This window comes from Dermacentor albipictus, chromosome 8, assembly GCF_038994185.2.
Source record: "Dermacentor albipictus isolate Rhodes 1998 colony chromosome 8, USDA_Dalb.pri_finalv2, whole genome shotgun sequence".
Classification (NCBI taxonomy): domain Eukaryota; kingdom Metazoa; phylum Arthropoda; class Arachnida; order Ixodida; family Ixodidae; genus Dermacentor; species Dermacentor albipictus.
In genome coordinates, this window is record NC_091828.1 from 59,019,471 (window position 1) to 59,044,000 (window position 24,530).

General features: G+C 49.7%; 1 protein-coding gene across 4 annotated transcripts in view; it reads right to left on the reverse strand.

Annotated features, from left to right (window-relative positions):
- The window catches only part of LOC139048797 (rab11 family-interacting protein 4A-like), a 280,271-nt gene that overhangs the window by 84,662 nt on the left and 171,079 nt on the right, over positions 1 to 24,530 (reverse strand). The window contains exon 1 of one of the 4 annotated variants that reach the window (XM_070523453.1): positions 7,213 to 7,558. The exons of the other annotated variants lie outside the window; for them this stretch is intronic. Coding sequence (XP_070379554.1) covers positions 7,213 to 7,233 — 21 coding nt within the window. The 5' untranslated portion in view covers positions 7,234 to 7,558. Of the gene's footprint in view, positions 1 to 7,212; positions 7,559 to 24,530 lie in introns of those variants that run through there. 4 annotated transcript variants of the gene reach the window in all.

The following is a 24,530-nucleotide window of genomic DNA, read 5'->3' on the forward strand; positions in this document are numbered from 1 at the left end:
TTACTCGAGTTAGACAACTCGCACTCTTGCGAACTGTCCTCTACTACATTGCCCAGCTCACGCTGTGCATCGGCACACAGCCCGTCGGTATCGATCGCTGTCTCACGCGCACAGTTCGAATGATTAATAACAGAACCATCCCTATCTAGGCCATCTAGACTGGCGGAGAGCCGCACCGATCCCTGAACAATGCAGTTGTTCTCTCGTGAGCTACGGAGCTCGCCATCCCGAGAACCACTCTCAACTGCATCGTCCAGCTCGCACTTCACTTCTGCACGCATATCTGGCTCTACATGAGTGCTCGCTTCTGTCGGGTCAGAAGTACCCTTTTCTTCGCTAGCAACCTCGCTAACCTTACCAGCGACGCACACACGCGGTAACTGTGCCAATTTGTTCGCAGCTGGCCTAGCTGTCTCGTCGCTCTCCTTGCGGCCTTTAACGGCCTCTGTTGCCACTAAGGCATCGTTAGCAGCTAGCCTTTTCCCTTCACTTATTAATCGGCAGTCAATCTCACAGGCACTACTCTTTTCGTCGGCTTCTGGCGAAAATCCGCTAGACACTTGCTCTGTACTTCCTACAGAATTCTCAGACAGCCGTTGTCTTTGTGCCAATAACTGATCACAATGCTGTATCTCTTTGATCAGTGCTGCCTTCTCTCTCTCATACTTTTGCTCGCGCTCAAGCTTATGTTCCTGATACTCGCGTTTGCGTTCCTTCTCACGTTCGTGACGCTGACACATAAGAGCAAGTTCTTGAAGCTCCTGCTTCCGTTTATTCTCGCGTTCTTCACGCTTAAGCTCACTCCTAAGCTCACGACGCTCCCGCAAACGTACACGACGCACACGCTCCCGTGGCTCCTGTATCACCTCCCAAGCAAGCTTAATGCTTGCTTGGGATGCATCATCATTGCCACTATCTTGAATCGCCTTTATGATAGCTGGCGTTTCCATCCGTTCGTCCGCCTCAACTCCCAAATCGTCGCACACCAACAACAAGTCTAACCTCGTCAACCTTCTAAGATCCATGGCAGCTGCCCCGACAGGTGGTTAAAACTGTTTTCCCTAATTAATTTGTGCAAACACACAATGCAACAAACTCCCGATTCCCAGAACTATCAAAATTGAACACACAACCTTTGAGTCTGGCGAATCATAAGGAAAAAAAACCACGCGCTCACTTACGGTTGCAGCACCCTGCCATCCGGTTCGTTCGTCCGCTGTCCCCGGTTCCTCCGGACTCCCTGGGTCGAAGGCTCGCTCCTTCTTCGCTACTCCCAGTTTCTTCGGACCTTTTTCGACGAAGGCTCTCTCTTCTTCGCTCTTCCCGGTTCCTTATGATCTCTCTCGACGAAGGTTGATCCGTAGCGCTGCCACCAGCTGATGCGTTCGGAGGCGATCCTACCGCTGCCAACCAGATGTTGGGGTTGGAGGACGGGACTTCGGGATGAAAACCCCAAACTTGGGAGGGATTTATTCTACATTATGTACAAGGAGGTGAGCGTCAATTAACAGTCGTACACTCATTACGGGCCGGCAGCAACTCGGACGCTGCGGCCCGCGGCAAGAAGTTCGAGAGAGGTGAATCAGGGAATCAGGGCCTGTCCCAGAATCCTCAGGTCTCTCTGGAAGGCTTCTTATAAACCCTTCGAGCACTGTAAGTCACGTCATGTTTCACCAATGGGAGAGTCCGCTCCGATGACGCCACTTTCAGCCAATGGTAGGCGCCCGTGTCGTGGTGTCACACCTGGCGGCTTGCTGCGGTCTTGCCTCGCAGACTGGCAATGCACTTCGAACGAGGAGAAGGGGAGGGCTGCACCTGCTTCATTGTCGGATGCCCACCTGCTAATCCCGGCGGCGCACGAACTTGTTGGCACGTAAACTTGTTGCCTTAAACTTGTTTGCTCGGCCGCTTCTCTGGAATGCGCTTCCTGCTTCTGCATTCCTCAATTAGCTGTGCTGCCATCCGATGTGGTCTGGGGAACTCGAAGTAATCGCAGGAAACAGCTCCATATCTAACATGCTACAGAAACAAGACATTTTTGTTTGGTGGTCACGGCGTCCAGTGAGAGGACGGTCATCTTTACAAAGTGAAATGTTTGAAGGGTGAACAGTGTGTACGGCAGAAGAGAACGCAATATAACGACTATTGTTACTGATCTATATACTTGGTTCACGGTATATAGTAAAACTAAGAGAGCGCAGAAAATAAAGCGAGAGAGTGCATGTGGTGTTCAGCCTTGTCTTTTCTCGCTCTCTTAATTTTACATTAAACGCAATGAACGCGTCTGGCGAATTCAACACCGCGTTTCATTTTCCGCCATTCGTGCATCGCATTTGCTGTGCTCTGCGCGTTTTGCACGTGCATCGGGGCAACGAGTTTCGAGCGAGCACACCGAATTCTAGGACATGCGCCAACACGTGCAGAAAGAATACGTGCCCATGGGATGTTCCCACGCTATCAGGATGTTCTCTCACTCTCTCTACAAACACAATATAATCGTATGCTATTAATGCATTAATAGCTCGCGGATGGCTGTTCGCAAAAACGGCGCTAAATCAAGGCCAGTCGGCAAGCGCATTCGCGAGGCTGTAATACTTTTCAAAGTGCGCATGGAGCGCCGACATTTGTTCCCTAATTATTGCCACCTGAATAAATTGCGTTCGGTATAACGAAAATTCCACTTGAGCAAGGCCATCCGACCTTAGGCTGCAGAATTCAAATTACGCTTGCGTCTGGTCGCGCGTAGGACTTCTAGATCCCTTCCTCGGCAACAACGAATAAACGCAACCACAGAAGAAAAAGGCCGACCGACCAACGCGCACGTACGACGCCCCGAAGCAGGGTTTCGCGAGCCGACCTATATACCACATTCGTTCGCAGCGCAGGCTATAAGGAATGTCCGACCATCTCCAAGGTCTGGATTACGCATACGCGTTATCGGAAGACGTGCCGCTCAAATCTCGCGCACACACGCGCGCGCGCGCTCGACGACGTTCCAAAACGTTTCCCTCCCAAAACCGTTATCCAATACCCGAGGCGCTCACACGTTTCCCCAAAGATGGGGCGCACGAGGCTCCGCGTGCCTCGGTCGCGTTGCACGCCTCCGGCACCGCGACCACGTGGTGCGGGAGGCGTGGTCGTGGCCGCCGAGCTCGTGCCCGGAACCGTAACGCCGTAGGTCGCTGCGCCAGCACGCGACAGCAGAAGCAGCAGCTAATCGGTATAAGGTCTCGCGAGGCCAGAAATAGACTGGGACGTCACGCTAGAAAGCACGTAACAGAGTCGCGAAGCGCCAAGCCTGCGGATCGGTATCGAAGGAAAGCGATCACCCGTAAGTAAGGGAAACGCCAGAGTATGTCACCGGTGTATCGTAAGTGTAGTAAATAAAGCGCAAACCGCCGGCTTGAATGTATAGTTGCACATGCCGACAACGGCAGCAGAAAGGAGAAAAAAAAAAAGGGGGGGGGGGGGGGGCAGGTCACGCAATGCACTTGCTCTGACTGTCCCTGCGCACGTCAGAGCTTAAACAATTGCAACGTGAATATGACTAACCGACTCGCCAGAGTTGTCGACCTATAACATGTCGCCGCAGATTTCATTCCCGTTCCACGGCCCCTCAGCACACTGCCGCAAACTAATTGACGAGGAAGTTTCACGAAAAGGAGGAAAACTGCCTCAGTTAATTTCGCATGCATGCACGCTTCGTTAATGTGTTTATTCCTCGCCGCGATCACAAGACCATTGGCTGTATCGAAAGCGAATTGTCCCGAATAAACCCGTTTGGAAGTAAGGGCGCCCGTTCTGCTTTACATGTCTATTGTCCGCGTTTTCACTTCCTTCCTACGGCGAAGCTGGACAGGGCCAAGATCCGGGTTTTCCTGGCGTCTGCGCGCAGAAACCATCATCGTGCGGGCCGATCCTGGTGACGGTGCACAAAGGGTCCAAGCTCAATGGCACGTACCCCAGTGGGCTAGGAAACTTGTAACGCGCCCTAGAACTACCCTTGCCACACTTGGGACCCAAACTATCATCGGCAGCGATGGCTCGAGCGTCGTCGTCTTCTTTAACAGCTGGCTCCGATGTCGCTCATCATTCCAGCGTAGAATTTCACTTCTCTTCTGTCGTCGTAACGGGCGGCCGGTCGTCGTAGTGGGGCACGAGCCATTCATTGACTTACGTGACGAATATTTAATAAGACGTCACAAGCGAGTGTGTGTGCGTGCGTGTCTATATCGTCACGATGACCACAGATCAGGACAATAAATACTTTCGTACATTTGGTCAAAGTTCTGTGTCACCTCTGTGCCGTACGCTAACCAGCTTCGCCGGTCATCCACCTTCACAGAGCGGAATGACTCATGAATTTTTTTTTCTTGGAGCCGTTGATTTCCCGAACTAGGTCTCGTCAACCAGCTCAAGCCAAGAAAGACTGCTTGAGCAAAACTCGTCCACCGAAGAGCATCACGAAGCCACAAAGGGAACCCAATAAGGCTTTCTCAGGAAAAAAGCTTCACAGTTTAGTTCTTCCCATTCATTGTTAATAGAAATTTAACCACTCTATAATGGTGACGGCTGCTCCTTTTCGCACAATACTAAAAATTTGAAGAAAAACATTTGTCAAGGGACTCTGTCCCCAGATGGAACTAATCACTTAAGACTTCGAAGCTCTCAGAGAAACTTCGCATTGCCGCTTCCTTTTGTGCCTCCGTGCCACTTCCGAGTGCACGACAAGTTTCGTAAAGCTTAAGTACAACGATAGGCGGAGGCACACCGCACGGCGAGTCCTCGCCTAATATTGCACAAGCGCAATATATACATCAGCTTGTCCCGCCGTACTTTCTTTTTTATTTATTTTTTCGACACTCCCAGTGGGTTTCGACACAGGCGTCAGCCCTAATGGTCACTCAGCTGGTCAGCCCCGCAGATGCATAGGAAGCGCTTGCTTAAACTGTGAGGGATCGCGTAGGACAGCGCAGATAGGTCAGGAGAGAGAGAGGGAAAGCAGTTTGAGAGACGTGCGACGGACAGCAATGACAGCGCACTCCAAATGCTAATCTCGCCGGACAACGAACCTGGCGAGAACAAATGGAAACGACCTCTATTCGCATGTTGCAAATGGCTCAACGCATCTCTAGGTGAAGTACAATCATGCAGCCTAGGAATACCTAATACCCTGCTCAACCCAAATCGTTGGCTTGCAGTATTTTAAATAAATAAATAAAGAAATAAATAAAGTTTGCATGTGCCTGCTTGATTCTTATAATCGACTTCATCCTTCTCGATAACCGATTTTCACGCGAGGCCTTGACATGATATACGTTTAGCTTAGTAATTTTAGCCCCGCACTTTAAAAAGCGACGCTCAGGATAGATTTTCTTGTAAGCTAACGTTATTATCATCAAATTCACGATCTCCTGAGAATTTCACTCGCTAAACACTCCTCTCACTATACTGGGTGACATGTCTGGCATAGCGGAAGGAAAGAAGCCACAACAAGGAGCGTATATGCCATGCAGCTGGCAGCCTTCGCCAAGCCCACCTCTCCGTGCAGTTGTCCCCCATCGCTTTCCTTCGCCCAAGAAAACGTGTCGGCCCATCACGTGACCCTGCGCTTTGCACACTCGGCCCAGGGTAACTAACTGACTTCGGGTGGGTTTTAATCGATGCGCGAGAGAGTAAGTAGTGCGCGGGCGCGCGCTACCAAGGTAGAACACCCGACTAGCGCTGTCTATATCAGCTGGTATCAACGGCTGATAGGCGCGCGCCCAGCGTTAGTCGGAATTTGCAAGCTGCACGCTAACGGACAATGCACACCGATGGCCGGTTTCAGCTTCCACGCGCCGTCAGGCCGACCAACCTGTCCAGACGCGTCTACCGCTACACAGCTAGAGGGGCTTTTCCAAACACGCTGTTCCGGTGGCTTCACCGTCACTACACGAAGAACCAGCGTCATCGGAGCATTCAAAGAAGGCATTCCAGATGACACGTAACAACGACAGTTCATTGGTCATTAACTATAGTGCCGCAGTGCGGGCTTGTCGGCATGACATCTTGGAATACTAGCGCATACAAGACGAGGACACGGAAAAATACACACCAACAAACAGACGCCGCGCTATCTGTGTGTTCATGTGCCTTTCCTCGTGCCCTCGTGTTGTACGCGCTAGTGTTCCAAGATAGTCATTACTGCCCGCTAGTAATTTAGATAACGCGTCGTAACCTCCGTCCACGCGACGATAACCGCTCGACGACCCGTCGTATTACGGGCGACGAACGCGCGCTTCAATCACCGTGCCCAGCTAGCCGCACCGCGTGACCCATCGCGTGTCACCGGACACGAGCCTTGTAATTGGGTCACACAGAACAGCCGCAAGAGTCGCACGCACACATCGCGGAACAATGCGCCACGCAGAGAAGCTAAAAGAACGCGACGTAGTGCAAGGTTGCTTCGAGTCGATAACGATTTCATATCTCCGTCCGTCCGAGGCTTTGCGACACGGTTCGCAGACCGCGATAGCCCCCTCACATCGCGCCAAGTACGCAGTAGGAAATGAGATACGAGGCACTGATTGATTAGTAGATCATTCCGTTGCAATGCGCTCGAACTGTCTAATGAGAAGTCACCCGCCGTTTAATAACTGCCAACTGTCTCGCGGCATAAAAAAAAAGAAATTACCGTCACGAAAAACCCGCGCGATTAGCTTTGCGAACATTTGCAAATTCAGAATCAATCGTAAGCGAAACCAGAACAGTCGCTCAGTCGAGGAAAAGCTCAAGCTGCGCTACGTGGCATCGTAAGTTCGCGACGGTGCAATTTGATTACCGAACACCTTTAGGTTTTCCATCGGTTGCAAATTGCAGCAGATGGCAAGTTTATATCCGAGTCGCGGTATAAAGCAATCGCGGATTCTTCCTTGAGGGAATCCACTAATCCTTGAAAGGGCGCTTACTACAGAACGTCGCCATGGAAGAACACCGAAAAGAAAGCCCGCTCACAAAGCAGGCGCCTTGTAACTAATCCACAGCTGCGCCGGCGAGTTTCTTCTCAACGACTCATCCAGCGAAAGCCGCCCGCCTGCTAACCGACGTCGCTTCGCATAGAACACCGATACCTTTTGCTCAAAGCGACGAAAATTCCGCGAATCGGGGGGGCCTACGCATTTTCAAAAGCGTGCCGCGGAGTCAAACCGGAAACCGGACGCGCTCGTTTACCTTGGAAGATTTCTCCTTCATCGACGGAGTCCGTGTGCGCCGACTTCGTATTCCCGCCTTTGGTGAGAGCAACAGCCGGATCGGACGTCGCTTGCGAAGCAGTCACAACGGCAGCATTCGCACGTTCTCCAGAGGACGTGTTTTCCCAAAACACTCTTGGAGGCAACACACACACGCGCAAACGACAGCACGACGGGGGTGTTGACGGGTCACGCGCTGGTCAGCCGCTCCTACGACGCCTCTCCGATCCGGCGACGTGGTCAACGCAACGACACACACATGCACACAACGCGGACCGACACAAAACTTCGCTGGCTCGCGGCGAGCAAGCGCACAAACGAGCCGCCGTCTGCGGCCGTCGGCGCGGGGAGCAGGTACGCGGAAGCCACGCGGCATGTCGCCACCGTCGGACTGGCTCAAGCAGGTCACGTGGCATTGACGAAACCACACGTCGTCTGCTACGAGCGCGCGCGTGCGCGCGAAAAGCAGACGACGCGCCCCGCGAAGCAAAACCGAAGTTCCGATGGGCAGCGGTTGAAGCAAAGGTCGGCTACGTTCGATTTGTTCCCGGAACTGAACGCGAATTCTCGGTTACGCAGAAGCACTGGTGATGAATAGGGGAGATCAAATATAGCTTAACATTACGGCTGCGCACGTTCGATATGTTTGCCGCTACGCTTGTCGAAGCACTCGCAGGCGGAGGAACGCTTTCCAGCGACGGCAAGGTAGGTGGGTGAACACGTGTAGCGACGTCCCGGCAAAAAGAACAAGATAGCCTTGGCCTTCCACGTCACTTCTTTCAGATGACTTGCAAGAACAACAAACAAGATAAGCGCTCGCGCACTTACAATTAGAAGGAGCCGCGCAAACAAATTACTTATTTGCTAGCTGAGACACCTACTGTGTCAACGCTCACAGTATAAGTACGTCACGGACGTCTTACTCAACCGCGTCGTCCCAGGCTACGTTAGAAGCGAGTGCTTCGAAATCTTCATTCCATATTCTCGGAGTTCAAGATATTGCTTCGTGCACGCAGAAGTACGTGCGTCCTTCACCGACAGCATAGATAAAGCTCAGCATAAATGCGAACATCACGAATTTGAGTACGCCACAACTGCAGCACACGGACACTTAAAAACCGACCAGTTACGCATTCATACAATTGATCAAGGTTCCTAAGTGCGCCCATAAAGTACGTGAGACAAAGTCGAGTAGCACGCTTCTAGAAGCTCACAAGAAAAAGCGCACATCTATCGTTTTCGTGAAGCGCACAGACTGCAACGAAAACAACACAGCTGTCGAATCGGTAGAGTTTCCTAGAAGAATTACCAGAGCAAACCTCCTACGATCGCTGTGGTGGTTAGCGCACGGTTTGTCTGGTCGTTGTGCTTGTGTCTTAGACGCTCTCGTAGCTTTGCCTGCTACGCTTTTGTACACGTTTATTAGGTTAAGTTTTAAGCGATCCTGTTTTTTTGTTTTTTTTTTCTCTCTAAACGCAGAACGCAATAACACTCCGCGCGCATGCGGAATCAATGCGCGAATGGTTCCATACGTAACGCAGTATTTCTTTCGGAAATGATCTACTTTCAAAGTAGCAAATCGGTCTGAAGCTAGAAGCTAGAAAGTCTTTAGGCAAATCCGTGTACTAACACCGTCACTCCACCGCTCTTCACCGCTGTGTTCACCGCTGTGAACTGTCCAGGTCGGAGCTCCCAGAAACACTAGCGCTAACGCTCCCTCTAGCGATATTTGTAAAAACTAAACCATCTCCTGCATGACTGCCCCACGTACGAAGATGAGAGGAGCGCTCTTGGGTCAGCTTTGGGGCACTTAGACGACAGGCCTTTCACAGAGATGATGATCTCGGGCATGTGGCCCCGAGCGTCTGCCACGTGCAAGGCCACGAAGGTGCTGCTGCGTTTCTGGAAATGCACCAGCCCGTATGACCGCCTGCGACTGACTCGGCGACGAACGCTCGTGCGTGTAACAGTGCAACGTGCGGACTTCCCTCTTCCTTCTCGTCTTTCAATTCCCCTTCGCCCAATGAAGGGCAGCCTATACCGGGCACAGCCCGGTTACCTTCCCTGCCTTTCTCTCACGACCTTCTTTCTCTCCAACCGAATCTGCATCTACTCCGACCAACGATCTGAAGATAAAACAACCTCTGCCTGAAGTAATTACAGAACAGTGGAGCAGACGTGCAGCGGAGAAAACGTTTCACCGCGAACGAGGATCGATCGGACGAGCGAGATTTGGGGCTGTCATTTAATATTCCTCGCAGGCTTCTTTCTCTTTTTTTCTTTTTTTTTTTCTTAGGTCAATGGGAGCGGCGACCAGATTGCGATCGCCAGGGATCGGGAAGAAGAAGAAAAAAAAACCCCGACATCGACCGGCGTTTCTGGTAACTTCCTCTCACCCGTGAACGCGGTGGAAAGGGTCATCTACAACTGCACGTCGGCACTTTCGATACGGCGGGATATCGCAGCTACATGTATGGCCTGAAACTTAATGAAATTGTAATAGCACTATATATGCGTAAACTGCAACAACAACAAAAGAATGCCGGTGAATTTGGTGATGTGATGAAGTTATAAAATTTGCAGGCACAACTTCAAATCAATTATCGCAAGACCGGCGTAACTGAACGCTTTCGCCCTGCAGTGGACATAAAAATGGATCATGATAATTATGGTAATAATCACATTGTGCAAACTCTTTCCTTCGTCGTAGTTCGTACTCTTTCATACTCTTTCCGCGCTTCTAAGGCGTTCTTCACTCACTCACTTATATTATTTATTTATTTATTTATTTATTTATTTATTTATTTATTTATTTATTTATTTATTTATTTATTTATTTATTTATTTATTTTGCCTTTTTATATTGCTCCTCAGCGCGCTGCAATGCATTGCGTTGTACAGCATTCTCGATTTCATGATTTACAGAAGTCACGCGACGCAATCGGTGCATAAACATAAACATGGGATGACTTTTCACGTTGCATAGCTACGATAAAGTAAACGCCGTCGTAGGCATCACGGTTCGCTGTATGGCATTTAATTAACCGCTTCGCTAAAGCATTGTGTCATATATTCGAAGAACTGCCTTGGATGTTGATATACTTTTTTTCCGAGGTGTAACGCGCATACAAATTTCCTTATGATTATTTTCTCAAATCATTGCAGCTTCTTATACTAGTGGATAAAAGAGAAACCGTCCTACGTGGACTCTACCTTGGTTAATAGCCGGCGACAACCAAGTAGATTTTTAAATGAATTTTTTTTTTAGCTTCCCTCGTGACAACCTATATACGAATTACAAAGGAGCTCCTCCCACAAAAAACGCAGATCATCAGCCCTTCACCTCTGGAAAAGAGCCGGCCGAGCCTGCTGGAGCCCGTTCACAGCTTACTCATTTAGCTCTGTTATCACTTTACCTCCCCCTCCCCTCTTGCCCCAACGTAGGGTAGCAAACCGGATCTTGCCCTATGGTTCTTCGGATCTCCCCCCTCTCTCTCTTTGCTCCGCTAATGTAAATGCAAGGCTTTTTGCAAGATGATAGCTAGTTGTTTCAAGCTAGAATAGGTTAGCTACGGCGTAACAGTGACATGAAGATCACCCATAAAGTTTTCCCTGGACGTTCAGGTTTCATCTAGAAGCCAGTAACACCAACACCGGTTTGTACGGAGAAAACAGTTTTTTTAAACACGCAAAACGCTTGACGTCAAGCAAACAAGCGAACTTAATTGGCTGGCGCATCAATTCAAATTGTGTTCGAGCTGGACATCCTACATGCTACTTTGTAATTCTTAGGTTGTCACCGACTGTAGCATCTACTCCAATAAACTTGCCGGACTAGGTTGCGCAGCAACGCGTGTGCTGAGGCAATGGCCTTGCAGCTCTCGCTTCGTTGTTGTCACACAAAGCTGTCCGCAGTAAAGGATTGTCGCTGGATTGTCCCGTGAGGGGCGCTGCAGAACAAATACGGTGACGCGTCCCGCCTAGATTTCTTCACGTGGAACTTTAAGAACTATGGGTATTAGTATTCCTTTTGGTAAATCGTTTTCTTATACTAAAAAAATTACGCTAAAATATATAGGCGAAAGTGAAACTACTGTTCTGCTCTCCGAGTGTAAGCATTTTACGTTTGCATAAGCATTCCCTTCGTCAAAAATAACGTATTACTTTGAGCAACAAGGGGAGAGAGAGAAAGAGAGAGAGAGAGAGAAAGGCAAGGGAAAGACAGGGAGGTTAACCAGAGACTATTTCCGGTTGGCTACCCTGTACTCGGGGAGGGGCAAGGGGATGCGATAGGTGAGAGAGAAGGAGAAAAAGATAAAGCCTACACACACGCACGCACAAACGAACTGTTTAATTGGGCACTGTCACGCAGCCCGCAAAGGCGTTCCTAGTGTTACGCAGTGCCACCATACAATCCTACGTCGCACAGTGTAGTCACAATTTGTCAGAGAGCTACAAGGAACGTTTCGACAGATGACATGTGAAGGTGCTTGTTTGACGACTATGTACAGTTCTGCCTATATAATGCAACGAATGTATTGGAATCAATACTTCTTTGGTTGGAATATGAGTAAAACAGGTAACTACACGCTACACAACTAAGTGAGATGCACGCAACTGTCCTTATTTTAATGCAAAAGCATCACAGGCGAACCTCGCCCACTTTTGAGCTACCACGTTCCTCCGAAGAGAAATATTTGCCGATGCCCACGGCAGTGCAGTCTTTCAGAAGGAAAAATAGGTCCATCCCCAAGAGGCAGAGCAATATATAAAACAGCGTCTCAAAGCGCTATAGCTGTCGAGATGGAATAATGCAAGAAGCTAGTGTTTAACAAAAAAAAGGGTACTTTGACACAAGAGAAGCATGCGTGCGATGGTGGTGTAATGGTTTGGGCACCAGGTTTCTCTGCTAGAAGACAGCTTCGATCCCGCCATTGATCACGGATTCCATTGCAGGCGGGTCTTGACGAAGCTGTGGAAGTGCCCAACGGAAAGTGGCACGTGTGTTGAGCGCGCGCGCGCGAGCGAGCGAATGCCTGACAGTGTGCAGAAAATCGCAAGTTTGTAAGACACACGAGGTAGAGAAACCTCACTCTCATAAATGAGGAGGAGGAAGGAGGAAAGAGAAAAGAAGAAGGCAGGGAGGTTAACCAGAATAACGTCCGGTTGGCTACCCTACACCGGGGGAATGGGAAAGGGGAAAGCAAAGATCACAGGGAGAGAGAGGAGGGAAGGAAAGAAGGAAATTGCGGCAAGTTCGCTGACGCGTGTGGTTTTACAGAAATTGCCTTAATAGTCACAGGTGTTCGCACAAACCCGTCGTCCTCAAGAAACACAAAAGTGCCTTCACCGCTTTATGGGCCGACGGGCGATGGGGGCGGTGTTCCAGCAACACCTGCAGAGAAAGCGGCCGATTGTCCAGTTTTTGGAAAGCTTTGGCAAGTTCTTGTCTCTCTAGGGCATATCTTGGACGGTGGCACAGCAGGTGGTCGATGTTTTCTTCGGTGCCACAGACCATAAATGAGAGTGCACAAGGTTGCTCGCGACGCACACGCGCACAGCCGCGTCACCACACTCCGAGTATATGCTATCGCATACACCAAGCCGCGCTAAGTATTTGTTTGGCTAACTTATTCGAGAAGTGAAAAAACGCTAGCCCGACGACCTCCTTGCGCAGAGAATAAGCAACAAACGCTGAACGAGGAAAGCTTGCAGAAAAATCAGGCCAACGCAGTTCATTCGCGTCGCGCCTGTTCCGCCATGCAGGGCCATGTGCGTGCGCAGCTGGCACTTTCCGCAAAGGAAAAAAAAAAGGAAAGCACAGTGGAACACAGGAATACGAGTGAAAACGACCGCTCTGAGTGACTGCATGTAATCCGCGCCTTATCGAGGAATACAGGCCGCTTATCTGCACTGAATCCCGCTGCTAACGAGTAAAAGGAAGAACCACTGTCTGACCTAATAAACGGTTGTGTGCGGGTCAGCGGGTTCTTGAACACGGAAACCGAGTTGCGCTACATAGTTGATGCAGAAACGTTTATTAATATCGAAAGGGCAACGTATACAGGGTGTTTCAGCGAGCACTCAAAAATTCTTAAAGGTTGCCTGCGGCAGATAGCAGAATTCTTCATGAGGTGGCCTACTCGAAGCGGCGAACACTACTTGCAATGAAAAAAAAAATGAAATGCATAATCCACTAACAAAAATTCAATCATTAAGTTTCTAATTATCTTATGACCCACATTGTAACATACAAATTCTAACCGTAGATTTAGCAAGGCCGATCCACTTGGAACGAATTCTCAGGACGATATTAGTTTCGCCATTCATTCCCGAACTCTGTGGGGAAATGCACTGGAGGTCCAGTTAGTTTTGTGCTTCAATGCATAAAACGGCGTTTTCTTAAGAAAGTAAGTGGAACGAAAGTGCATTTTTACCGCTAGTTTGACGGCGCATATATTCTTTTAAAGTGGATATGCCTTTCAGTCTCACCCACTAGAATATGAATTTCAATATATCCCATTAGATAAGTACTTAAACACTTAAACAGAATTTTTGTTAATTAGTTGTTTATTTCAATTTTTCCTGCAACTAATGTCCGCCTCTTCGAGTAGACCAGCTCACAGACGAGAATTGCGCCATCTGCCACAGGGAATATTTTAAAAAAATTGAGAGCGTTCGCTGAATCACCCGGTATAACTCGTACGATGCATTCTGCACGTACATGAACACTCCCATCTACCACGCGAAGTGACAATCACTCGCCGTGGTTGCTCAGTGGCTATGGTGTTGAGCTGCTGAGCACGAGGTCGCGGAATCGAATCACGGCTACGGTGGCCGCATTTCGATGGGGGCGAAATGCGAAAACACCCGTGTACTTAGATTTAGGTGCACGTTAAATTTAAGAACCCCAGGTGGTCAAAATTTCCGAAGTCCCCTACTACGGCATGCCTCATAATGAGAAAGTGGTTTTGGCACGTAAAACCCCATAATTAAATTAAGTGACAATGGAATATGCTAAATTAAACAAGTAAGCCATTTCCATTGTAATGGATCCTGTGGGTTTAATTCGCAAGCTGATTCTGACGCTCTATTACAGACTTCACGGCCTTCGGGATCGCATATACCTTGCCCTTTAGGTCTGGGTGAGGAGTGAACTTGTATCATCTTGTGTTTCCCGTGCTTTTCTTGGTGTGCGCTTCGTATCAGCCATGCAAGTTGGCTTCGATGTGGTCTGACTCAAATGGATACATCGTCTTCTCAGCACGTACAGTAGCAAGACATTTAGAATCTCGATTTCCTTCTCGCTGCATTGAACAAAAGCCAGCAATCTATCCTCGCGTGCTCAGCATTTGCGCGTATACGTAAACACGCAGGGCCAACCGAAAATTTTAAATATGCCCAATTCGGCAGCGTCAAGACGCGGCTTACTATTCGTGGCTTCCACGCATTAGATATCTCCACTATAAATGCTGCAGGTACTCCCTCCGTGTGTCCCTTAATTGTCTAACCAACTTTCCGGAAACATTGTGGAAGATGCAACGTCATTCCAACTGAAACCGGCGTCCAAAGGCTGTCCCGATATACTTGACCGGACCGTTTCTTTAGGGCTACTTGCGAAAGACAGAGAGAGAAACTTTATTTTGACCGGGCACGGAGGCCTACTCGCCAAAGAAGAGGGTACACTGATGCACAGACACGATGAGAAGTCCGGTCGAACTGTTCGTTTCCAACGTGCAGGCTTAGGCAGGACAGCGCAGAAACGGGATTCGAGTATACAGCGGGGCAACGCTTGGCGTCGTGTTATGTAATCCCGTCTCAAGAGTGTCATCACTGCGCTGTTCTATAGCTATAGACTGTTACAACCGGCCAGCGGGGGTAGTGACCTTCTAGCCTCTCCTGCCCCCCTGCGACGAATCGTTTCGTGAAGCTAACGATGCGTCCCCCTCGGACAGACCTGAGGCGCCAGCAAGGCGAGACACGTTTGGCGGATCGAGTGTCGTTCGTTGGTTCACTGCCGCCGTGACGGACCAATGGGGGCACGAAAACTCCTGGAAAAGGGTTATCACGGAATTGCCTCACGGACTCCTGTAACCGCCACGGTCGTGTGACAAACGCTCCAGCTAACTGCTGGGTCATCCCAGGAACCAGAACACGCCAGCTTGAGTAAAGCGTGGCAATCAGTCTAAGGAGCTCGCCTCCTTTCTGTGTGTTCAGTGAGCAAAAGTGCAGGAGTGATAGTGTGAACCCTCGCCCTCAAGGCGGGTCCTTCGACGACTTTGGACGCTCCGATTGGACGAAGGTGGGACGTCAAATTTCCCTGGCCTAGAGATCTAGGGAGGACAGAGGGGGTTTAAGCAGGCTTTGTCGGCTCCTCAGGGTGCTTCGATTCAGCCATGCTAGACTTATGAGGCGTAACGTTCTCTACTCCTACTGTAGATATTGTAAATAAACCCAGAACTCCTCGATGAGAACATGTTCCTCTCTTCAACAACGTCCTTAGCGTGAATGAATCTGACGACGGCATGGGCCAGATATCTCTTTTGACATGCCCGACCCCAAGCCTTACAAAGCATGCTCCCGCACCAGCAGTGCCAATCTCAATAGTGCGCGCTCCTCCTATGGGGTTTTCGCACAGCACAGTTAACTCAAAATTCAAAGGCAATTCAGACTTCAAGGATGCCAAAGGAGCGGGAAACAAACCTTGCTCGTACAGGTACACTGAGAAGTAATGAAATGTTCTTAGCTGCAATTTCTCACAGCTAAGTGGCTGCTGATTTGCACACACGCTTCAAGCTATTCAAGTGACTGTTTTAAGTTCACGTTGCAGTTGTAATGATATAAATCTCCTAGCATGATGGTTAGTAGTGCCTGAACTTCAGGCAAATATACTCTTCGTGTTAAAGTCGAATGGCTGAAACTTTTGCGCCAGGCAATTCTATATAGAGCCCAAAGCTCGAAAATTGAGCCATATGGTGGCTGCGGTGTGAAACAACTAAAAAAAACAAGGAACAAGTGGTGGACGCTTGACCTGGCGTTATCTAGCTCCGCGATGGCAGCTGCGACTTAGAGAAAACCTTGTCGTTGGCGGCTGTGGACACACCACATCGCAGTCGTTTAGCCACACTCTTTAAACAGAATACGTAGGATTGTTTCCCAATAGACGAGCCTTTGGCATCTCCCCTGCATGGAGGTTGCTACTTTAATATACAAAGGATGTCCACAACCCCAGTTCGCAGATAAGGAGTTCAAGGAGCACATTTATCTTTAAAGGGACGCTAAAGGTTAATATTAAGTCAACGTGGACTGTTGAAATACCATCCCAGAAACCTCGAAACGCTTGTTTCGTGCGAAGAAGAGACTTATTTTAGGAGAAAATGCGTTCTCAAGCGTCCGCGTACCTCTAGCGCAGTTCAAAACACCCACCCTCCGATCGAGGAGTGTTGACGTCATGGTCTCATAGTTACCTGGCGCCGTCGGTGAGTAAAACGGCTCCCGCAGACGGCGCTACGGCTTCTGCACAAAACGCAAACGCGCGGCGAGAAACAGAGCCAAGACAGAGCCGACAGCAGCGCAAAAGCGAAACTATGGTGGCTCTCGGAAGGGAAAGCGCGCGACGATAACCTGGTTCTTTATTTTATGATGGCAAATTCGACGCTCGTTGCAATGGACGACACTGACAACGATACATTGACAGGCGATGCTGGGCTCGAGTTCAGCGATTTAAGCACTGGAGAATGTGACCTGCTGCTAAGGGCTCGCGCTGCCGGCGTCGTTGCGTACTACTACGACGGCGGCCTGCTTTGAAAGGCACTCCACGCGACTTCAGTAAGCCGGCTTTGAACCCGTACTCCTCTGGACGAAAGTGCAGCGAGCACACTACGTAATTTTTCGGCTCTTTGCCAGCCCACTGTGGCAGAGGTACGGCACTTATCCACTTCGAACGGTGAGGTTCACTCGTTGGCACACAGTGATAAGTAACGTTGGATTGGCCGCTGCAGCTGCCCTAGGCCAAGTTCCGCGGACCATTCGCGCATCCCATGACATCACATGGACGTGGCATTCTCGCTGCTTTTTCCAAATGCAAATTTCGCGAGCCAGCAGGACAACCGCAGCACGACGCGATAAAGAAACAACTGAAACTCCAAAGCGCACGCGGCGCAAAGTCGAGCGCGCAGATCCATCGTCAGGCGCCCTCCGCGGTCGGGAATGGAACCACCTCGTGCTCAGTAGCACGACGCCCCACTGCTCCACCGTGGCGGTACAAACAGGTCAAACAAGTTTTTATTACTAATGGCAATGATGTGAACATCCCTCCCGCGTAGCTGCTCGGAACTGTTCCCAATTTTCAAAGCGAGGCTCTCTTTGCCTACCCACGTACTCACGAAGACGTGAGTACGTGGGTATTTGCCTACCCACGAAGACGGAGTACTTTACGTACTCCGTCTTCGCGACAGCAGCTTTCGAAGTCGCGGAGCCGGGCGAGGTCCCAGGCCGTCACAGCTGACGGCATCCATCTCCCGCCTTGAGGTAGAAGAGAGAGAGGAGGCCCCGCTTCGATCGGAAACAATGGCTCCCTCCTCGCCCACCATCGCGGGCTTCACAATCCAGCTGCCGGTCAATCAAGCAGACCTCGACGATTGGAGACGAGAGAGAGGGGGGAAGAAAGAAGGACGCGGCGTGTCTCCGAGTGTGGGCGAGGAGGAAAGTGGGGTGTGCGCACGCAAAGTGGCCCGGGCCGTGCACGAACAGCGTACGCGGGGTTCAATAACCCTGGCGCTGGCCACCCTCCCTTCCTCCGTGTCGGCCGAAAGACCCCGACGAGACACGCGTCGTCAAGCCTGACACGCGAGGACGCCCCAGGCAAGCTCATTCATGGGCTCTCACAGCGGGGCCACAACAACAGCAGGCACGGCGGGCACAAACACTGCATAGAAAGGAGTACTTGACGGGCGCGGAAATGCGGCGAGGGTAGCCTGACGCCAGCGCTAACGCCTTGGAGCCTAGTGTCGGCGCTCGGTAGTGAAGCGCGCTATGCGATGACGAAGAATAGCTATTTCACATAAAGGAATTGGTTCTTCGATGAAGGAGTCACGCACTGCCAATTGGCACCGTAGCACGCAAGGTGGTCGCATCGGAGGCGCGTGATAGAACGTGCACGCAAACACCCCAGTAGCATGAAATATGCAGTACTCGCATTTAAGGCTTGACGGATAGCATGAATGGGAGGACGATCGTCGAAGTCAAGCGATAACTTCGCGGTAGGCCTGTCCAAGTATGCGGCTAGGGACGCTTATTGGTTAGCTATAGTGTTTAAAGGGACATGTAAGGGTAGAAAAAGAAATACTTGAGCTAGCTGCCACGGTTAGTAAGTTATCCTTCTGCAATATCCAAAAAAATCCACTCACCGTGGCTGAGTCTTCGTGAGCCAAAACAGACACCAAATGCGAAAGACGTGTAGCGACGCCGCCTTAAAATTTCGAACCGGATCATCAAAACGTCACGGATTATGAGTGTATCTTCTGGGGCCTATCTAGTTAATTGTTCGATCAGCAGAAATGCAACCAAATACCGCATTAAAAGGTTTCAGTAACTTTTACTCAGCCACAATGGCCCACATATGAAATGTTATTTCAAAATCACCGGTGTCACACTGAAATACCGGCGCGCCAGGATTTCCACACGAATTTCGAAAATAACACTTCGACTTTTTCTATATTCATAGTCGCCCTCTCACCGCAAAATGAACGAAAATGAAAGTTTTTAAAGACTACTTCATTAGGAAGGAAGGAAGGAAGGAAGGAAAAAGTGGAGAAGGAAAGGTAGGGAGGTTAACCAGTTTAGCGTAACCGGTTTGCTACCCTACACATGGGAGAGGGATGGGGGAGATTAAAGATGGGGAAGGGGGAGAGGGAGAGAGAGCACATATCACAGCACACACACATCGTCCGTTGGAGTCCATCAATCTGGAATGGTACGCGACATCACTGTCACAGCCGCTTGTCCAATCCTGTCTCTTTCAAAAACCGAAGAAGTCCCTTTGTCGCCTTCACTTGCGATATCTTCTGTTGGCGGCATGTCAAAATCGTGTCGAGGGACAATGGTCTACTGTCAAGGCGCGCTAGAACAGATGCCAGGGACTGTCGCTGAACATTATATACAGGACAGTCGCACAGAACATGTTCCAGCGTCTCCTCGCACAGACAGGCATTACAGAGAGCGTTGTCGGCCATTCCAATGCGGAAGGAGTAAGATTTAGTGAAAGCCACCCCTAGCCATAAGCGATAAAGCAGAGTCGCCTCTCTTTGACGGAGTCCAGTTGGCATATAGAGATGCATCAAAGAGGGCAGGTGGTATTGACGGTTGCTCTGGGTGGTCTGGCTGTTTGGTGTGCACCATAGAGATAGCGTGATCTCCTGTGCAAGCACTCGAAATCTGCTAGCTGCGTCGGATCGTGAAAGCGGTATGGCCTCTTCTTGTGCGTCTTCAAGAGCTGCCCGAGCGGCATTATCGGCGTCTTCATTTCCACTGACGCCGCAGTGACTTGGCAGCCACTGAAACGTCACGTGGTGTCCTTTCTCCTGTGATGTATGGAGTAGGCATCTAATATCGAATACGAGCTGTTCGAATGGCCCGCGACGCAGAGCTGATAGTACAGATTGTAGTGCTGCCTTTGAATCGCTGAAGATTGACCATTGTCGAGGTGGCTCCCGATTGACGACACGAAGTGCAGCGCGAAGAGCAGCTAGTTCAGCAGATGTCGATGTTGTTGGGTGGTCAGTCCTAAAGCTGATGGTAATAGCTTTTGCTGGGACAACGACAGCACCGGACGAACACTGGATGTTTGTGGAACCATCGGTATAAATGTGTTCCCTGTCCGCGTACCTCTCGTGCAGAAGAAGCAGTGACAGTTGTTTCAGCACAGGCGACGACAGTTCAGACTTTTTTCCGATTCCTGGTATACTGAGATGGACTGTGGGGCTGATAAGACACCAAGGGGGTATAGATGGTTTAGATGCAGCGGTGAAGCCCGATGGAAGTTTGTCGTTGTATTTGATGATAGTTTTAGAGAATGATGATTGGTGCCTGTCTGAAGGTAGTGCTGCAAGGTGGTGATAGGTGGCACGTGCAAAATGTCTGGTGTGCGTTCTCAGGGCTTCCACCGTAATGTGAGTTCGCATTCGATGGTCCCGAGCAATCGCAAGAGTTGCCTCTGTTGAGGTGCATCTGGGCAAACCAAGGCAGACTCTGAGTACTTCATTAGCCTAACATAGTTTAGTGTTTCTCTTTCATTGCACCATTAATGCCGCACGAGGTGCGTGGGGTCTACAGGATCGCGGCCCGCGTTGCATGGGAGATTAAGTCTTTCTATAGGACACCTACCGCTCGTGGGTACCAGAATCGGCCCACCAAGTCAGCATATTTATTTGCATTGCCTCCGGGATCGGGCCCAGTTTTACTTGGACAAACAGCCGCCCGCCCAAAGCGAGGAGACCAGCAAAACACAGGAGGATGAGAAAAAAGGAAGGAAGGAAATGTAGGGAGGTCAACCACACGCCAGTCCGGTTTGCTACCCTAGAGAGGCGAAAGGGTTTAAGGGAAGAAAGAGAAAAGAAGAAAGTCAGAGAGCTTAACCAGAGGCGAGTTTCCAGTTTGCTACCCTGCACTGGGGTGGGGGATGGAGGGTTGGAAATAGGGCAAGGAGAAAGAGGAAAAAGAAAGAAAAAAAACAGGAACAGCTAACAGAAAAGACGTTCCAATGACAGGCGTTCACACAGGCCGGCCTATGTCAAGAAGCGCAGTAGCGCATGCACTGCCTTCTGATGAGATGTTAAGTTCCGTGGATGTTGGAAAATTCTTCCGACAGAGGCTGGTCGTCCAGCTGGTTCAGCACAACGAAAAGCGATTGCCTCTGCACAGTGTATACTGCGGACTCTCGCAAAGAACATGCCGAACTGTATGCGCGTCGCCGCAGTCGCCACATGTGTCGGCCATACCTAAGCGGAACGTGCAGGCATTGGTGAACGCGACGCCACCAGCAAAACAAAGTTCGTTTTAACCCAGTAATGTCCTTACACAGTTTCAGATCCAGGATCACTAGAACTTGTTCACCGTTATTTCCGACCATGAAGAGTACATTTGTACAGGAGAAACAATCATAGTGCCACCTGCTGTTATGAGCCAGCAAACGGTCAGCATTGCGTGCCATTGTCACCTAATTAAGTTGTCACTTAATTCATTAACTTATCGATGACTGATTTGGGGAATTATCCAACACAGGGTAACTTTTTCCAGCATATCAAAAACGCTTTTAAAGGGCCCCTCACCAGGCCCCATAGCAAATTTTGGTTATACGCTGGAAGTAATTACGTGTCTTCTACGGAGCGTTCTGCAGCAAAAATTTTTTAAGTCCACCGATTAATAGCCGAAAAAGAAATATTTCTGTGCCGCGAACCCACGATTTCAGCAGGCGGCTCCAATGCATAGCGAGACTCCATCTCCACTCGCCCCGTCTAGCCTTCCCAAGCGAAATTCCTTCCCTGCGTTCTCCAATGCCGGACCTCGAGGATGGCATGATGCATACGTCACGGGCCGCCGCCTTCACTTTTTTTTTCTCCACGCTTTTTTTTTTCTTCTGCGATGGACACTTCCGCTGGACGCGTTGCGCGCGAGCTGTTATCGTTTCGCACAGCGCACGATTTTGCACGCTATGCACAAGGACACATGACTAACGGTGTAATTCAGTGCTACACGAATACTGAGGCAGAACAAGCGGATCGCAGAGCGTTATCACGCGCTGGAACACGGTAGAAAATGGCATAGTTTCGGCACCTGCGGACGTAACTGTACGACCGTGGGAACAAGCAGACGAAGCGGAAGTACATCTCTCCTGCTTCGGTGCGAATTAAAACAAAAAAACGCGCAGGCATTCCGTTTGTGTGTTTTATTATTTCTCTAAACTTAAATTCCTGAATTCCAGCAACGTATCACACAAACAACAGATGTTGCCTTGAATAATTCTCGAAGTCGCGTATCACCACGAGTGACGTCACAGTGCAAACACGTGTACGTAGGCGCACCAGTACGCGTACGTCATCCTCCGGCTTGGAGCGCGGCGGCCGCGAGAAGGAAAGACGGCGTTCGGTTTGAAATTTCAGGTCAACGTTTCTAAGGTGACGTTTGAGGTGACGTTTCTAAGTCTTTCCGTGGCGCGTAGCGATGTAATATTTTGCAGACACGATCGTTATCACGCAATAAATGCTCTGCGCTTGTCAGCCCGAAATGACTAGACCTGACGAGGGGCCCCTTAAGGGATAATTATAGAAAAAAAATGGCTGTGGCTTAGCTTAGGTTAAGCCCAGGATGCGAAGCATACTAGCCTTTATTTTAGTTTATGAACTACTGTTTAGCCTGGTGAACTGCTGTGGCTTGGCTATATTTGGTTCGGCTAGACGAAGAAACAACTCATGCATTACTCTGCTTCGCCTTCAAGAGTGGAACGCGACAGCGTTCCCGTCGAGCCGCCAAGGGGTGTAAGACAATGGGCTACGGCGCAGCGACTATGCGCCCCGCATTGGACGCGGTGAGCGTCGAGCAACGCAGCGTTCGGCGCGGCAACGAAATGTGCGCCTGAGGAAGCGACGCACGAGAACAGCTCGTTTCTAAGGCAACACCGCATTCACTAGAGGCGCTTTTGTACCGCTTTGAAGCATCGTACTCGTGGCTCAGTGGTAGCGTCTCCGTCTCACACTCCGGAAGCCCTGGTTCGATTCCCACCCAGCCCATCTTGCAAGAGTTGAGCCAAAGCCACCTAGAAATTTCGTTGTCGCGCCGAACGCTGCGTTGCTCGACGCTCACCGCGTCCGATCAAAGCCACCTAGAAAATGTCTAGCAGAGGCAAGCGCAGCTGCGTATATACCGCCGCGACGGCGCGAGTTGGAGCCCCGTTGCTCATCTGTCGTGACGTCACGGTGTCACGTGGTATGGCATGGGGTCAAAGGTCATTGAAGGAAACACCGCCGCGCCTGAGGAGCTGGGTTGTGCTCTCGTAATATGCTTCGCATAAAATTCTCACTCTATATAACTGGTTAATCACATTGCTGCGAACTCATAAGCATCATCTCTAAAGTATGAATAGCAAACGCTACTTAGAACGGGTTCTATTTAATTTTAAAGCTCGTGCGATCGACGAATCCCACAGTTCAGCATCTATCGATGTGGCCATCACCATAATCTAAACAATGCGACGTAACGAGTTTCGGCGATTCATTTCGGTGACGTGCAGCGTCATTGGCTTGTCTCGCCGTTCGCAAGAGTTTTCATCACTGTATGCACTGAGTGCCTTGCAGTGACCGCACGCGAAGCATGCCCGGTTACCAGGTTACCGGTCAAACCGAGCAATTTGATCTACAGATTTTCTACGCGTTGGTAAACATTTCCGTTGGAATCCTGCTAGAAACATGACGCACCGTCTGAAGTGACGACTGAACTTTAAAAACTATTTGTCAGATTTGACAATTTGAGGCAGATTCGAGAGAGTGGAACAATAAAACTGCGACCGCACGAATCGCCAAAACTAGCCTCCAGTGATACTATCATGACAGCAGCTGCGAAGACACAGAAGCTTCTCTGGCTGTCGATTTTACCGATCCCTCTAGGCTTATTTAAAGACGTCCAAAACAACGGTAGATGTATGTAGAAAATTTTTACGGGCAATCCTTCCCATCGTGTGGGGTTTTCAACCACACAAGAGCACGCAGTGAATTTCAGACGGACATTCGACCGAACCTTGACATAGGTGTCTAATCCCTTATATATTGAACAATGCCTGAGAAAGCACCCTTGTTCATAATAGTACAATAGTGTTTAACGGTCCACATACTGTACAGCACTGTACAGAAACTGAACAAAGCGCCTGGAGACCCCAGAGCCAGTTGAACGCACACTAGATCACTTTGCTCGCACACAAAAACTGATCGAACGGAATAATCAAGTATTAGGAGACTTCTGCATGCCTTCCTGGCCTGACAACCATCGCTTTGCAAACCTAAAGGATGCAGTAAAAAAAAAACACACAGGCGCCTGCTGAAACGAGCAAAACAAATGTTCCCTGTACAATTAACAGCTTGCCTATTTTCCTATTTGCGAAATTGCTGCCTTATTGCATAGCATGGAAACAACTGTGTCCTGTGTGTGTGTGTACATATATATATATATATATATATATATATATATATATATATATATATACACACACACACACACACACACACACACACACACACACACACACAGGAC